The 17,764-nt window shown below is 43.7% G+C and overlaps 1 protein-coding gene across 1 annotated transcript in view; it reads left to right on the forward strand.

Annotated features, from left to right (window-relative positions):
* LOC144753513 (VPS10 domain-containing receptor SorCS3-like) overlaps positions 1-17,764 on the forward strand; it is a 2,605,581-nt gene that overhangs the window by 2,181,234 nt on the left and 406,583 nt on the right. Inside the window, exon 18 of the mRNA XM_078641177.1 lies at positions 10,278-10,449. Within this exon, the coding sequence (XP_078497303.1) occupies positions 10,278-10,449 (172 nt within the window). The remainder of the gene's footprint in view (positions 1-10,277; positions 10,450-17,764) is intronic.

Consider the following 17,764-nt stretch of genomic DNA (forward strand, 5'->3'; position numbering starts at 1 on the left):
TATTGAAGAGAAAGAAAGTAAAAATAAACATAAAATCAACGTAAAAATGAACATGTCACAGCAGAATAAACAAACTCACGGTCATATGACGAAACATTAATCATGAGAAGACACTAATGTACAGGATGTATCAGTTTAGGTTACAAAAAGTCAAAATTGGCAATTACAGAAGCTTTTTAATAGAATCTGCCACTGTAGGTGTGCACAATCTGTTTGGGAGAATCAAATATGATTCTTATTACATGAAGCATGACAATTCAAACTTATCATTAAGCCCTGTCGGTGTCAAGGTTTGTAAATACCAGATCCAGTGAGACTCCCGCTGGGACAGGATCTTGGCTCGGTCATGTTCTGTGTGTGGTTCAATGGCTTGAAGAACCCCGAATTTTAATTGGGATATGTTATGTTTGTGTGAAACCCAATGTGTTGCCAAAGGAGAGGTTGTATTCTGTGTGCGTATGCGACTTTTATGCTGCGTAATTCTTGTGCGCACACTGCGTTCTGTCTTCCCAACATAGTAAAGGTCACAAGGACATTTAATGTAGTAAACAACGAAGTCGCTGTTACAATTTGTTGTGTGTGAAAAGGTGATAGTTTTGCCCGATCTGGGGTGGTTCATCGTCTTGCCAATAACTGCATTGTTACAATTAGAACAATTAAAACATTTACTGAAGCCTTTGTGTGTGCCCTTAGGTTGGGATCGTTTCTGATTGAGAATCTCCTTTAAATTACTCGCCCTTTTGTAGGCGAATAATGGGGGAGCATTAAACATGCCGGTGAAATCTGGTTCCGATTGCATAAGGGTCCACCGATTAAGAATGATGGATTTTACATGCCGTGATTGGGTGGAATATGTTGACACGAAAACTTCTCTAGAAGAGGTTTTGGTTGCTTGTTTTTTCTCAAGCAGTGACTCTCGGGTCACTTGAGAAATTCTATTGGAAGCCTGATCTAAGACAGGGTCAGGGTAACCTCTCTGTCTGTATTTGTCTCGAGCGACTTCAACCATCTGCAAGCCCTCATTGTGTTCCGAGTGAATTCTTTTAATCCGAAGAAACTGGGAGTACGGAAGATGTTTTTTCAAGGGCCAGGGGTGAAAACTGTGATACAGTAAAGCGTTGTTCCTATCAGTAAGCTTGGTATAAATGGAAGTAGTTATGCTTGAATCTGATAGTTTGACAAGTACATCCAAGAATGCGATTTGCTCATTGGAAATGTGATGGGTGAACTGTATGCGAGGGTTGATGATGTTAAGCTGCAAGATGTTTTGTTCTAGCTCATGTTTCGTGCCCTGCCACATGATGAAGATATCATCGATATAGCGCTTGTATGCGAGCAATTGGGTATTCCATTGAGGTTGAGAGAGGATATGTTCCTGCTCGTACTTCATCATAAAGATGTTCGCATAGCTGGGGGCTCCAGAAAAGCCCATAGAGGTCCCATTGGACTGAAGGAAGTAGCGATCCTTCCAGTTAAAATAACTGTGGAACAAGCAAAATTGTAGGATTTCCATCAGGAAAACTTGATTGGCTTTCGGGGTATCTGCTCTCAAGAGTGCCCATTCTACAGCCTCAAGTCCCTCATAATGTGGGATAGAGGTGTAGAGTGCAACGACGTCGATCGTACACAGTAGGATTTCTCTGTCATTGGGAAGGTTGATGTTACCTAGAATATTCAAAAAGTGAGTTGTATCTTGTATGTAAGTGTCTCCTGCTTGAACAATTGGTTGTAGGAAAGTGTCCAAGTAACATCCCAACGGATCATGGATGGAACCGCACCCAGAGACAATGGGTCTTAGGGGGGGATCCTGCAGAGATTTGTGTATTGTAGGCACCATATAGAGCCTGGGTCTGCGTGGAAATGTGGTGTGCAAGTACTCCTTGGTTTTTGGGCTTATCCATTTCATTTCTAGAGCGTGATCGAAAATGGTGTTCAAGACTGCCTGAAATTCATGGGTAGGATCTCTTAGTAGTGGTAAATACGTAGTAGTGTCAGATATCATGGTTTCAACCTTGGTTTCATATTTGTCTTTGTCCATAATAACCAAAGCTCCACCTTTGTCTGCCTTGGTGAAATGTAAAGTTTGGTTAGTCTGCAGGGAACGTAAAGCTGACCTTTCACCAGAACTCATGTTAGGCGTAGATTTAGTCTGTTTAGGTAATTTGGAGATGTCTTGTTTAACAAGAGTCTCAAATAAATCAATAGTCTTATGTGAGATGGGTGAAATAAACGTGCTTTTGGGTTTGAATTCTTGGTATTCTGTGTCTTTTTGGGTGGGTTTGGTAGTTGCAATGGTGGGGAAAAAATGTCTTAGTCTTAATTTTCTAGTGAATTTAAACACATCAATTTGTGCGTCAAGACTCTTCGCTTGGTTGGTGGGTACAAACGAGCAACCTTTGTTAAGCACCTGTGTTTGAAGTGGTGTAAGTGGTTTGGAAGATATATTGACTACTAGCGATTCCCCTGATGAAGGGCACAATACTCTGCCCGAAATGCATTGGGATGCTCTACACAACAGCGTTGCTTAATGTAGATGCTTGTGAATTGTTAACAACATCATAGAATGATTTTTCAAAATTCTCAATGAACTAAAAATTGAATTAAACGAAAATGTTTTGAAACGTTGAAATATGCATGATTACTATGTTTATTTGTAATGACTCTAAGTTGAACTGATTTGACATCACTTAAACTCCAGATTTACACTCATTACGAGTGATTATCGCAGTGCATCAGTGTCCTGGACAGTGTCCAGGAATTTCATTTTACTTCTAGAATAAGGGTCCTAGCAGAACCCTTGTATCTGTTGCACGCCACGTTAAAATTGTTTATTGTAGTACAAACCATTATAACAATAGACTATCCAGATTACTGAGTGCAAACGCTGCTGTGTCAATTACCCTATTACGGTGTTTCAGTACCGCCTTCTCAATATGTCTCGACCAACCAAATTTACTCGATATCTCCACCCCTAGGTATGTAAAAACATTTACTACCTCCAGTTTGGTGTTGTTCAGGGATACCCTTGGTTGGGATTTGCGCCTTTGTCCGAAAACCATCAGCTTTGTTTTACTTACATTGACTTCGAGACCTTGTTCTTTGCAAAACATATCAAATATGTTTAAGGCTCGCTGGAGTCCTGCCGGGGTTTTGGACACAATCAGGGTGTCGTCAGCGAACATCAGGATCGGAACCCTGATGCCCGCTAGCGAAGGTGCGTCTACCCTTGCATCCAACATCCTATCCGCTATACCGTTAATGAACAAGGAGAACAGCAGGGGTGCCATGGCACATCCCTGCCGTACCCCCCGGTCAACTGGGAAATTAATGGTAGATTCCCCGTTCCTCCCCCACTGGACTTTAGCAAAATTGCTTTCGTGGAGACGCATTATTAATGTAAGCAACTCAAGTGGGACCCCTATCTTACTCAGAACAACCCACAGCTTACTCCTAGGCACCAGGTCGAAGGCAGCCCTCAAATCTACAAATGCTACAGAAAGGCTGCCTTCGCCAAGGAGTACAGTCCCCCACCGTAGCATGGTGAAGCGAAATATTTGATCTACTGTGCTGGTTGCCCGCCTAAATCCTGCCTGGTAGGGGGATAGAGCATTATTCTCATCTACCCAGGCCATAAGTTTGTCGACCACCATCTTCCCCACCACTTTTTGGATAGTGGCCAGCAAACTTATCGGTCTATAATTTGCCGGGAGTGACCGATCGCCTTTCTTAAAGATCGGTATTATTATTGCCCCCTTCCATATATCTGGGATTTTAGCCCCTTTAGCGAGGGCATTTCCCAGCACGGTCACATACCTTGCCCACCGAACCTTATCGTGTTTAAATATATCTGAGGGAATTCCATCTAACCCCGGAGCTTTCCCCCCTTGCAGTGTTGAAATTACAAGTTCTGCTTCTTTATTTGAGAATAAATCTCCCTTGCAAAATACCACTGGGATAGGTTCTATGGCCATTGTGTCCCTATTCTCTGCATACTGGGGTTTGAAATACTCGACCCATGATGCCTCATTAACATTGTTGTCTGGGTTGTTTGGGGTACCACCTCTGCCCCATTTCACGATTTTCCAAAAAAGTCTGGAATCTCTTAACCCAGAAGCCTCGAGTAACTCCTCCCAATGCTCCTCATCCCACTGCTTCTTAGCCTTACGGATGTTATCATTGTATTGTTTCCTGGCAATACTAATCAAAGCCTTATCTCTACTTTTGATTGCCCTACCCAACTCCAATCTAGTTAACCTGCACTGCTTATTAAACCACCTCGCCAATTTGATAGGTGCTTTTCTATTTGCCTTAACTAATTTAATAAAATGCGGTTTTATCAAAGAAAAGAATGTGTCATGTATGTCTGTTATTAAGGAGGAACCCGGTATTACAGGGTTTACTGTTTCCATGGCGGCGATAGCATTATCCACCTCCAAGTTAATGTGATCCAAGGAGGCCAGATTGGCCAGCACATTTGGCCATTTCACCCTTCTTGAGTCATTAGCCATAACAGGTACAATCTCGCTACCTGACTCTGGGTTGTCAGGCGCGGCCCTCCACCATGAATGGGTAACACAAAGGGGATTATGATCGCTTTCTAATCTACCCTTAATTTCCAAATCGCCCACGCCACACCATAACTCGAGACTACAGATGACATAGTCAATCCTACTTTTATTATGGCCATTATCGAATGTGCAATTTCCTCCTTGGTCGCTCCTTGTCCTGCCATTAAGGGCCCTCAGACCATATTCCAAACATAACGCATTCAACAACAATATATCTTTTGTCCACCGCTTCACTGGTATAAGATTTAGGTTTGGGACACCCCATTGGGCATCTTCCTCCTGTCCTATCGGATGTTCCGTGTTTTCTAGAGGCTCAAATGTCCTATTGAGGTCACCAGCCACAACCACTCTATTTCCCAGTGACTGTGATTCTAGGAAGGTGGATAGAGCTTCTAGGGTGGGGGAGTTCCCAACACATGTACCCCTAGCATAAATGTTATAAATATCTATCACACCCCCCTTTCCTAGTGATAACCTTAATAATTGTATATCCTTACAGCCTAGGTCAATCACTTTTATTTTAACTTTTGAATTTTGCTTGATCCAGGCTGTTAGACCTCCCATAGGTCTGCCCCTAGGGCCTCTACTCGCTGGTATACAAAAATGTAAATAACCTGGGAGGTAAATTGGGTCACAAGCCCACGTCTCTTGAAATAGGCACATTTCAAACCCATTAACAAAATCTATCCAGTGTTGTGACAACAGTCTACTGCCCAACCCCGCTATATTCCATGAAAGAAACCTCCCCATGGTGTCGCCTTTACAGGTCCCCCTTTCGGTAACTACCATAGCCGGTGAATTGGTCAAGCTCTCACAATCACCGCCCTCTCCTGGAACAATATCTACACAGTTAACATCTTTACCATCATTTGTACCAATACTTAATGGAAGTCTGAGTTCACCCCCCCAATCTTCCAGACATGCCATAGTGCCCCCCCTCATATTTCCACATTCCCTGTCAGTAACCACTTCATCTAAATTACACATTACATCCCCATTGAATGCCAGTGTTGCCTCCAGGATACTTCCCCTGGCCATTTTTTCCCCAAAATCAATGTGTTCAACTGGTTTCCGTCAACATCCCCACCTCATATACCCTAGCCCATTATAGGAGTTATATACCTGTTTATAACTGTCGTTTGGTCGTGGGATAGGGGCAGAAAAGGGGCTAGCCTCTACCCAGGGAGGGAGACTAGTTCTCAATGGCTCATTGCTCCCCCCAGAATAAGTGGCCACCGGTCTTGGATAAAAGAAGGTGAGATCCACAACACCAATCCCACCAATACTAATATTCCAACCAGGTCTCGTAATTAACCCTACTACCCTTGGGTCTTGGAAGTTAATTATAATACACTCGCCCCCCTGTTTTTTCAAGGTATTCCCTATCCAATTGACCCTTCTAACCCCAATAATCAGACCATCCACTCCCCCTGGCAAAGGTCTATTGACCCGCAGCCAATGCATGGCTTTGTTTTTTAGCATGTCATAGGTTTCTCTTTGACCTTCCAATAAGGGTGGAACATTGGTGAGAATAGCCACATAGGGGTAGGAATCAGGGGTGAGTTGTACCGGGGGTATCCTAGTCGGAAATTTAGTCACATGTGATATTGGTTGGCAACGTTCTGGGGCAACAAGGCACGGTGGGGCAACATTTTCCAATGCTGTAATAGCATTATTTCCATCAGCTATGGTGTTTCCATCCCTTACAGGGCCACCCCTACTTACTATCTGGGGGGCAAGCGGCACATTTGTTCCGACACCATTATTACAGTGGGTTTTAACATTACCTAACAATGTGCCATGACTTGTTTCCGAAGTAGTTGGCAAGGGTGGAATATTTTTATTAGCGGTAGTGGCAGAGTTTTTTGGACTGTCCTTTCTACCTTTAGCTGCAGTGCTATTAGGCTTAGTTTTCCCGCAATTGCTATTACTTACAGTAGACGATGGCTCAGCAATGTTCTTACTGCTCTGCCCGTTACTCCGCTGAGTAGATGCACCACTCGCAATTGGAGGTTGTAAATCAACCAACGTGGCACCTGCATCTCGCTCGGCTATCTGTTGGTTTTTCCCATTCTCTCCCATTTTATTGCAAGACTTAATTAGAGATTTTATGGAAAAAAAATTGTCTAAGCTGGCCTGTTCTGGATGGTCCAGTTGTTCTGCTAGCTTTTTAAGTCTAAACTCAAAGGGGTTTAAGAGGGAACGTATTAATTTTTCCAACTCCAAAAGAAATTCAGGGTTAGATGTTAGTGGCCCAGGGGATGCTATAGTAATAGGATCTACACCTGATGATACTGGTGTCGTAGGGGACACCAATATTATGGTGTCTACACCTACTGGGACAGCTTCTCCCTCTCCCGTTGTTAATCCAATGGAATTCTCTACAGGGACATGGCTTGGGGGTGTTTTAGTGCCCAACTTCCTATACTTCCTTGCGGGTTTTGGGGCTTGACATTTTTTAACAATGGCACCCCTTTTCCTTTTTGGACAGGGTTTGGATTTTACAGCTTGTGCTTGGGCACAGACTTTTAGTGTTACATTTTACCCATTAGATGATTGGCTGGAAGCATTTAAGTGCTCTGCGGGCAAAGTAGTAGCTACTATGTCTAAGGGAAAAGTACCCAGTGACTCATTAGATAAAGATAAATCATGCGAAATATCATGTGTAGCCGGTAGTACAATAGATGATAACGGGGTAACCAATGAAGGGAAACTTTGGCCTTTGTGTTTCTCGAGAGGGGTTTTCATAAGCTCTATCGACAGCCTACGCCCAGCACGTCTTTCTGCCAAGGCAATCTCCCTATCAATATCCTGGGGCAGCCGTTTGAAATATGTATCTAGGGGGCCCATGACGGCCGTCTCCACCTCGCCCATAGAAGGCAGCAGGGTGGAAGTGCTTGTAGAACAAGCCATATATCGAACCCCCCTACTACCTAACAATATAGTAACAGATCAGGGTACAAATGCTAGACAAATGGTTTTCGGCAATACCAGAACTGCAAATGTTAGTGGGGTGTCCCAGCCCAGCCACCTTCGGCCACTGACGGCCACAGACGGTCCCGCCCTTGTCCCGGGCTTCTCCCGGCGCTTCCGCGCGCTTCCGCGCAGCGGGAGTGGCTGTATCTATTTATAAGTCTATACGGGAAGGGGAGGAGCAGACAGGGAGAGCGGCCCAGGTGTTCAAGATTGGGGCTGGCAAGCGCTCCTGGGAACGGTAGTACCTACACAGCGCCTGCACTCGCTCGCAGCCCCGCCTGTCACTCGCCTTTGGTGGGACACAGTCCGAGTTCCTGATGATCCGGTGAAACACCCCACACGAAGCGGGACCCGCGGAGCGGGTTCCGCAAGAGGTAGGAGGGTTTTTAAAAATGATGAAGAGAGCTCCGTCCAAAGCGCTGCAGTAATTTACAAAGATAGCGTCCCAAATGCAGCCCCAAGCGCACGAGTCTTAAGCACAGGGGAAGGGGAGGAGCAGACAGGGAGAGCGGCCCAGGTGTTCAAGATTGGGGCTGGCAAGTGCTCCTGGGAACGGTAGTCCCTACACAGCGCCTGCACTCGCTCGCAGCCCCGCCTGTCACTCGCCTTTGGTGGGACACAGTCCGAGTTCCTGATGATCCGGTGAAACACCCCTCACGAAGCGGGACCCGCGGAGCGGGTTCCGCAAGAGGTAGGAGGGTTTTTAAAAATGATGAAGAGAGCTCCGTCCAAAGCGCTGCAGTAATTTACCGAGATAGCGTCCTGTGTTTGCTATACAATCTGCCAGTTGAAGATGCAGCAGATGGCCCCAGCAGGAAGATACAGTCAGGACACAGTTTATTTCCCACTTTATAAGTGTTGTTAGTGCAGTGAGTGTCCTAGCACCATCATTCAAGCTCGGTCTCAGCCAGATTTGTAGCACAGATTTTTCTGCAGACACACATGTGAAAATCATATCTTAAGATGTTTGGAAATGAACACTTCTTAGAATATAAATCTTCTGCCTGGCCTCTAATGGCAGAAAGCTTACAGACCACTGTGAGGCAGAATGTGATCACACTACGCATTTGGCAACGCAGCCGCTTGATATCTTTTTGGGGGGTTCTCTACGAGACACACCACAAAGTCTCAGTCTCAGCCTATGAGCTGCTTGCTAGCTCTTCGAATAAACAGAACGCATCCTTTTATTTATTTTTTTTTTTTAAAAGCATTCCTTTGCTTCTCCTCTTGAACTAGGCCAGTGAATATGCAAACTGCTTTCCCCACAGCCACAGGATTAAAATTGAAATCGGCCCATTAAGGAAATGGTTAACAGAACTGAAACAGGGAAAAAGTAGAGTTTGAGGCAAAACATCAGATGACTGCATGACAGCAGCGTAAAAACAACACCAGGACATTGATTGTCTGTGGAGCATCTACAATACCCAAACACTGCTGTTATCCATCGGACTCAAAACAAATGTAAAATTATCGAACACAGCCACACTCACAAGGACCAAAACATGGCTCCCACCAGTAGCTCCACAAAGCTCCCTACATCACAAGGCTGGGCCTCCCCATCGCATGCACCCTGCCCTCGGACCCCTCTGGAGCTGCTTCTAGCCAAAGGGCAGAAGTCAGGTCCCTGGTACCAGCCATGCAAAGCTGCAGATGATTACAGCCTATTAAAGTCCCTCCAAGGCCGAACTAACAAAAAGGGAGTTTTACAATCTATCTCCAACAGTGAACAGAGCCAGATTGAAGGATTGTCTCACGTGATTATGCACAACTGAGCTGATGACCTCCCAGGCCTCTGGGCTGTGAGCTCATTGGCCCAGGAAAGTAGACACAGGGTCAAAATTAGATGCATCTTCGAAGCCAGGGTCATGTTACATGGCACTCGTAATCACAGCAACAGAACCCCCGCGCCCGGTCCCAAACATGAACAGGTATGTGTACATTTTTTTTTTTACTGATAATTAATAGAGTATGTTTTTGCTTTTATAATGGCTGACCCAAGGGCGGCGAAAGTAGGGGCATAGCTCCAACGCCCACACGGAGAAAAGGCCACTGGGCGTAACACTCAGACCCATAAATGTCGTCACTCGGGAGGCTGGGTACCGGCAAGGATCTCTACCAGGCAGCGCTCGTCAGCACACTCTCATTGGTGCTAACTCGCTCTGCCAAGAGAGAGGGCACACAGCCCCCAAGTGGAGTAAGGACCACACCGCAGTTATGGGCACCATCGCGTAAGGCTCGCAAACGCGTCCCGCGACACAGGGAATCTTCAAATGAAAGCAGGTGAAAAAAAAACACCTATAGCCCACAAATGATTACTATACCTCTCCACAAGAAGAGATAATGAAGAAAACTACTTAACTTGGTGCTGAGCAGCAAAGAAAGAGGAAGAGGAAACACTAAGGAGGGACCAAGGGGAGGCTGGACCATGGACAGTGATGAAGGACTATTGTTGAAATGTTTGGCCTACTCCCTGGTGTTCATGGGAGTAGTAGTTTGTTGTGTTAAGGAAAAAAGCATAATCCGAGCCTCCAGTCCTGACATAGAATCATGTTTTGCAGGTTATAATGTTTCGGACTAATGTTTGATATGTTTATTGCTTGTTAGGTTGCTTCATGTAATTTGAAATAGAGGACATAAACAGTAGATGCCATATTATAATTTCAATTTCTATAATTGCAATAGCTTTTAAATTATAATACATTTCATATTTATCAATATGTTATTTTTCCACAGGTATAGAAAAATTGTGACTAATAACTGTACAGATGGTCTCCGGGAGCAGTATTCAGCAAAACCTCACAAGTGTCCAGGCAAGGCTCCAAAGGGTCTACAAATGGTCACCTCTGATGGCAGAATTGCAGTGCAAAAGGGGCACAATGTCACCTTCATGGTTACTCTAGAAGAGGTATAATTTATTTTACCTAGTTTTAAAATTGTAGTTCTGCTATGAAAACCAAGTAATGTTAATTGCAGCAACATATCACTTACCTTGAGATTGCCAGATATTACCAAATCAAAATACTGTAATAAAATCATAGCAATTACAAGACTTTGTTTAGTGGCATTAAATGGGAGAAACATGGAGAAACATGAATAGGTCAGGGATCATTAACAAACTCAACAGTATTGAAGATATAAAATCCTCCAGAATTAAAATCCCAATGCCTCCCTTCATAAATATTTGACAATGATGGTCCTATATGTTAATCCCAATCTGCTAATAATTTATATTCTAAAAAATAGAACTTGAGAAGCTAAAACCACTTCCCTCCTCTTCAGTATAGGCAACCCCTTACATTACTGAACCAAGGCACTCAAAGACATCATTTGAGCAAGAACCTTATGAGAATTCTGGTGTAATTCAATTGTAGCCTGGTTGGATTCAACATTGAGGCCGCTATTCCAAGGTCGAGAACCTGTTGGATAGGCTCATTGTATTCTTGACATAAATCTGCATAGAACTGTCGAGACAAGGATTTTCTTGTGATTTGCAACATTACTTTAGAATTGGCCATTAAAACAAGGCCCTCCAATAACACTGTTGACAATTGAAGTGGTAAAATGGCTGCAAAACTATAACAATTTATGGCACCTAATATTACTCAATGAATGCATATATCACAATGTTATAGGAAGTAGAATCACACCCCATGTAGCAAGAATAACACTGACAGGGGTTAATTAATGAAACATTGAGTAAGGGAAGTACCATTTTATGTAATCTTACATTCCTTATGAATCAACCAACGCTATCACTTACTTTTGTCACATGCTGGATGACAACCAAAAAAAAGACTGCATATAAACTATTTGTTACTTAACTGCTTAGTCAAGATTCTCATCAGCCACTCACACTTCTGTAATCTTCATTCTGCAAATCAAAACTTCTGGCTATATCAAAACCTATCTGTGCCACCTCAAACTTTTTATCATTTTACTTGCTTTGATCCCTATCTTTGGAACTCACTCCCATATAACATGCTCTCTATATCCTGCTTCTACATGGTTAGGATAGTTCCAGATAATTATCTTCTCAAACAAGGAGGAAAGTCAAAGTAATGCCTCACCACAACCCTGTCTTATACCATGGTCTCTGTCAACCAGGTCCTTACATACATATTGTTATGATCTATTGATGTCTGTAATGTCTTGCATTACTGCAAAGTTTTGTGCTGACCCTCACTCACTGCCGCCCTTTTAATGACGTCCACCAAACTGTTTATGTCTGAGCTGCGTATTATAGAACATGCTGCCACGTACAGCATTTCTTAAAGAAACACTCTTACTATGGAGTGAAAATAAATAAATACTTTAAGGTCAGTATCTAGCACTTAATTTAATTAACTGTATTTCAGAATGTAGTGTACTAAATATCATGCTACCAGAATGTCACAACAAACATATTGACAACCAAAATATTGTGGAGATAGGTGTGCCATGGTAAGAATAGATTTGTTATTCTTAACTCCACATCAACACACCTTACACCTATCTATTCATAGCTGTATATACTTAGCATGTCGAGATTTTGTTTGTTACAAACCAGATTAATGATAATGTTTACCATGGCAAAATGATGCCACTTCCAGGAATTTTGCTAGTACATATTTCTGATTACAGTTGTTGTGTTTGCCGCAGGGACCAGCTGTGATATTACTTTTTCAAAGGCATAGATATCAATTGTACAGCATGTACAGTAGAACTGAGACCGAGGGGTCTTGTAGTGTCTTGGGCACTAGGCCCCAATGCTGGATAAATGACTGCACAGACACACTGAGTAGGGTACTGTCTGTAACCGGCCCAGGGCACGTGCGCCCGGCCCTTTTTATTAGCAGGGTCACCTGACTGGTGATGCCTGTGATGGGTGGGTGTAAAGTGGGGTTACAGCACAAGGCTGGACACCAGAACGTGTCTAGCGGGACACCACAGGGCCTGAGGGGCCCACTGCACTCCAGTTACAGCTACCTTCTGCTACCAAACAAGGGGATAATTGCCTCATTTTATTTGCTTCCACTAGGGCCAATTTCGAGGGCCGGAATGCGTATAGTGGGCTTCAGGCGTTTTCCTACAAGGGTGGAAGGGAGGGGGTGGGTTTTGCACTTTGGGGGGCGTTTTTGTCACTGTGGGTCAGTTTTGCAGCATTGCTGCAATATCGACTCCCAGCAACAAAAGCAGTAGTGCTTCACACTTGCACACACACCACACTTGGGGAGTGGGCGCTGCTCCGTCAAAATTGCTATGCTGCTTTGAGTTTTTTAGTTCAGCCCTGCCGAAATCGCACTAGTTGTGTCACTGTCAGCAGTCCGTGATTTGGAGGACATTGAAACAACCCCCGGGCCCTCCCCGATCCCAATGGTTGAGCAATAGTTTTCTTCCGAGTGGGCCGATGGACTGCAATTTCATTGCTTGTTCTTTGTCCCTGCACCATCCTGTTTCTTTTCGGTACATTGAGGCCAATGGTATAGTGATATTTTCGTTACTGCTCGCAGATCCTTTGGGACAAACAATGTCCTTTGGAAATCTCAAAAATTGTACTCCTTGTTTCTAACAGACTATTCAGAACAATAGCTATTCTTTTTCTTCATTCATGTGTGTCCTTGAAAATTGAAACAAGTGGATTCTAATTTTAATAATTGATGCTCTCTGTAAATCCATCTGTTACAGTATATTTCAATTTAATGCGGTGAACACGCGGTGTAGTGCTGGATGTATCTGTTCGTAAAGTCAGATTATATTTGGTTTTGAGTTTGCGTTGATTATAGTTCAACAAGATTTGCTAATCGTCGATATACTCTCTCGTCTCAGAAGGGCTCACACTGCGGGGTATTCCAGAAGTTTTAAAAAGCAGTGTTACACTTTTTTACATTTCAGCACCGAACGTATTTAAAAGTCTACTACAATGCATTTTCACTTCAATGTAAGAGGATTTCACACTGAGGTACGAATGCACTTGTTTTAGTTACTGTCGATTTTTTTTTCTTCTGTCATTATTTACCAATCTCCTCGAATGTGTTCAGATTGTGTGCTGTAGTTTCGGAGTGAGAGTAGGTAGGAGAAGGACCAAACACACACATCATTCATTTCGCTAAGCACGGTATGTTACTGTTGTTGAAAGCAATGATTTATTTTCTGAATTACTCAATATCATGCATGTTCTAAAGTAATAAAAACTGCATTTTACAAGCTTTAGTTGTGGATGGTGTTGTGCAACACATGCAAGGCAAATCCTTATCCTGCATATGTCATGCTTGATAAATGAATCAGCTGCCTGAACTTCACTGTCCACAACAAACATGGCTGAGCCCCCACGTCCTGCTTTGGTCTGCCGAGCACATGTTCCCCTACTCTGTATCAGGGTACAAAAGCACTGCTCCTTCTCCTGCACACTCTTTGCAAAAAAAGAAAATATAAAATCTCTTTGCAGAAAAACATTGGTCCACCTTATGATGACCATTAAAGAATTGCCTTTTGCTGAGCCGCCGGTGTTATAAAAACCTAGTCCAGCCATTCATCCGCTCCAGGATCGCTGGTGTTGTCATGTATACACCAGAAGTCCCTGTAAGTGGCCACAAAGCTGTCTTAGATAAAAGACCTAATTGTTTTGTGGACCAGACTGCCTTGGTGTATACCGAATTGTACCCTTCCTTCACGGAATATTTACCTAAAGAACGTCTCACATAGACATTGTGTGTGGAAATCCAGATTTTGTTTTTCACATTTGTCAACCAGAGTGAACCACCTCATACCTGCCAAATGACGCAGTGCCACAGTGTGACACACAATATCGGCCCCATCACACGGTCACCCGGTGAGGTGCCATGTCAAACTGTGGCAGGGAAAATGAGCAGACAACCATTGTAAACAGTGGTTTTCTAGCTCGTTTTCGAGAGGCTTTGAACTGCCAAGATCTAATAACGGGGTGAAAACATCATAGGACATCAGTGCCAGCCTCAGCAAGCTTTTTTCTTTATTTTTTGGAGGAGGGAGTTTAGGGGTGGGGTGGGGTTCAAAAGTGCCTTGTAGGTACTTCTCAGTATGAGGCCCGTCCCCTTCATCCCTCAACCAGTAGTACACCAGGAAATCCCTGTGCAGAGTTGTTGGCAAAGGGAACAGGCCTCTGACAACATCTCAGCAATCCGACAGTGGGGGACTTACTTGTCACAACAACAGGGGTTTTTTGACCCTCAATGACCCTTACCAGCCAAGGGGAGTTCATCCCCTAACCAGTAGTACACCAGAAAACCCCTGTGCAAAGTGGTTGAAACAGGAGCGGGCCTTCGTTGACATCTCAGGAATCCGGCTGTGGGCAACATACCTGTCACAACAGTTGGGGATGCTGGCCCCCAATGACTCTCAAGAGCTAAGAGGAGTTCATTCCCCAATCACTGGTATGCCAGGAGGCTCCTGTGCAGAGTGGTTGAGAAAGGGGGTGGGACCTTCAACACCTTCTCAGCAATCCGGCTGTGGGGACTTGTCAAAATAGGGGTTCTTAGCCCCAAACAACACTCAGCAGCCAAGGAGAGTTCATCTCCCAAACAATAGTATGCCAGGAGCCTCCTATGCAGAGTGGTTGAGAACTGGGGCGGGTCCTCTGACAAGGCCTCAAAAATTCTCAGCAAGCTCAATTTTGACCTTTATTTTGCCTCTTTGTGCTCATCATTGACCAATATTCTGCTTCTTTCTGCTAGGTTCTAGCCTTTACTTTGCCTCTTTCTACACATGTCTGACCTTAATTCTATCCCTTTTTTTGCCAGTTTCTGACTTTTATTCTCCCTCTTTCTGCTTGTTTCTCACCTTTATTCTGACTGTTGCTGCTCATTTCTGACTTTTATTCTGCCTCTTTCTCCTAATTTCTCACCTATATCTTCCCTCTTTCTGATACTCTTTCTGCTAGTTTCTGATCTTTACTTAGCCTCTTTTTGTTCTTCCCAGAGACCGCGGGGGAGCCTCAAGGGCTCTGCGGTCCCAGTCAGTTCCCCGCCTCCTGCGGGAGCCAGCATTGCTTTCACACACAGGGAGCTGGTAAATATGCAGCCCCCTGTGTGTGAAAGCAATTCATCTGTGTTCCTGTTATCTTGACAGAGGACAGGGAAACAGAGGAATGCTCTGCTTCCAGCAAGGGTTGGGCACTTCGGGATATAGCCAGAGCCGGCCCTGGGGGTGATGGTCTCCAGGGCCATGCATGGCTCCTGGAGTAGGGCAGCATGGCCCCCTCGTTTGATGTAATAGGGCCTGCCATGGGGAAATGGTGGCCCCTAGGGCCGAGAATGGCCCGGGAGGGGGACCGCCCAGTTCACCTCCCATTTACCAAATACATTTTGCCCCTGGGGAAGTGGTGGTCCCCGGGGTACGGGGGGGTCAGCAAGGCCCTCCCTTTTATTTTCAATGAGTCTTAAGGAGGTGGCAGACACCGGGGCACATGGAGGGGGGCCTGTGGCTCCCCTCTGAATATTTTATTTAAGCCTGCATGCCCAGGGATCTGGCACACCTGGGGGCTAAGTAATAGAGAAATGTGGGAGTCCAACAAAAGTTTATTTTTAACAAACATTTCTAGATCCCTCTAGGACCCCCCAAAGAGGCCTAAGGGGTCAGTGTATTCCTATCCTGCCCCTTTCTCTTTTTTCTAATGTTTTATTTTTTGGGACGTAGCTGAAGCCGAGTCCCAAGATGGCTGCCAACACTTCCTGGTTTGAAGTGCTGGCAGTGATTCAGAAGGATTTGAGCACGGGACTGTTGGATCCTCACAGGATCTGCGTCCCTATACATACAAATTTGGATTTTCTGCAATATTTCCAAAATTACTGAATGGATGTTCACCAATTTTTAACGAGGTCACATTCTGGACCAATAGCTACCTTTCTGCCAAATTTGGTGTAATTCCGTTCAGCAGTGCGGGATGTAGTTGCATCTAAAATCTCTATGGGAATTAACATGGGTAAAACGTGTTTTGGGACCCTGCCTTTTCTCATCCTTTGCTTGACAGATCACCAGGAAACTTTCAAGACAGCAGCTGAATTGAGAGTCGTATTAATTTTGAAAATTTCACATGTATTCTTTAAACAGGGCGACTGTAACAATGTTACATTATATAAAAGTATATATAAACATACACACACACATATGTTTATATGTTTATATTATATATAGTATTAAATATTATTAAAATGATATTAATGTACATTATATTAATGTAATATATAAAATATTTAATACACACTGTTTTAAACTATATATATATTAAAACACAATTTTGTTAAAAAATGTTAACGATATTTGTGAGAAACTTTATTTTTTTTCCGATATTTTTGTACTTTCCATTACAGGAATAGGGAGTTGATATTTTTGTTCATGATATTTTTGAAACAATATGTTTGTTACATTAAATTATTGTTGTTGAAATTGTGTCAGTGATCCTATCCTGTGAAAGTGGTAGGCCTTGCAGTAGTGAAAAAGGAGTTTAAGATTTATTTCACTACCAGGACATGTAAAACTTAAGATTAAATGTCCAACTTTTTAAATATATTGCGCCCTGCCCTTTGGGCTGTACAGACTTTACCCTAGGGGTCACTTATATGTGTTAAAAAGGAAGGTTTAAACTTAGTAAAAGATTTATTTTGTCAGGTCGAAATGACAGTTTAAAACTCCACACAAACTGCAATGGCAGGCCTGAGGCATGTTTAAAGTGCTACTTAAGTTGTGTGCACAATCAGTGCTTTAGGCCCATTAGTGGCGCTTAAATTAAAGGCCTTAGGCAGAGATAGTGCTACCTTACAAGGGACTTACAAGTAAATTAAATATGCCGATATGGTATAAGCAAACCTTACCATGATAAGGAGAGAGCACAAGCACTTTAGCACTGGTTAGCAGTGGTAAAGTGTGTAGAGCCCTAAGGCCAGCAAAAACAAAGTCAGCAAAACTTGAGATCTGAAGGCAAAACAACACCCCAGGAATGACAGATATAGCACAGAGATAGCAGAATTAATATTGCAGTAGGGGTTTGTCGAATGTTTCAATCCGCCTGCGGAATTGGCAGAATTTAGCAAATCAGTGTTACTCTTGTAATGCAGAATTTTGGGCAAATTCAGCCAATTGGCGCGTGGCAGAATTTTGCCCATTAGACTCCAGAAATGTTTGTGCGAGCGAGATTTGGCAGCCTCTGGCACCATTTTTTAATGCAGGGGGTCATGAGCAGTCAAGGTGAGAGAGCTGCTACTCAAATG

This window comes from Lissotriton helveticus, chromosome 5_1 (assembly GCF_964261635.1).
Source record: "Lissotriton helveticus chromosome 5_1, aLisHel1.1, whole genome shotgun sequence".
Classification (NCBI taxonomy): Eukaryota; Metazoa; Chordata; class Amphibia; order Caudata; family Salamandridae; genus Lissotriton; species Lissotriton helveticus.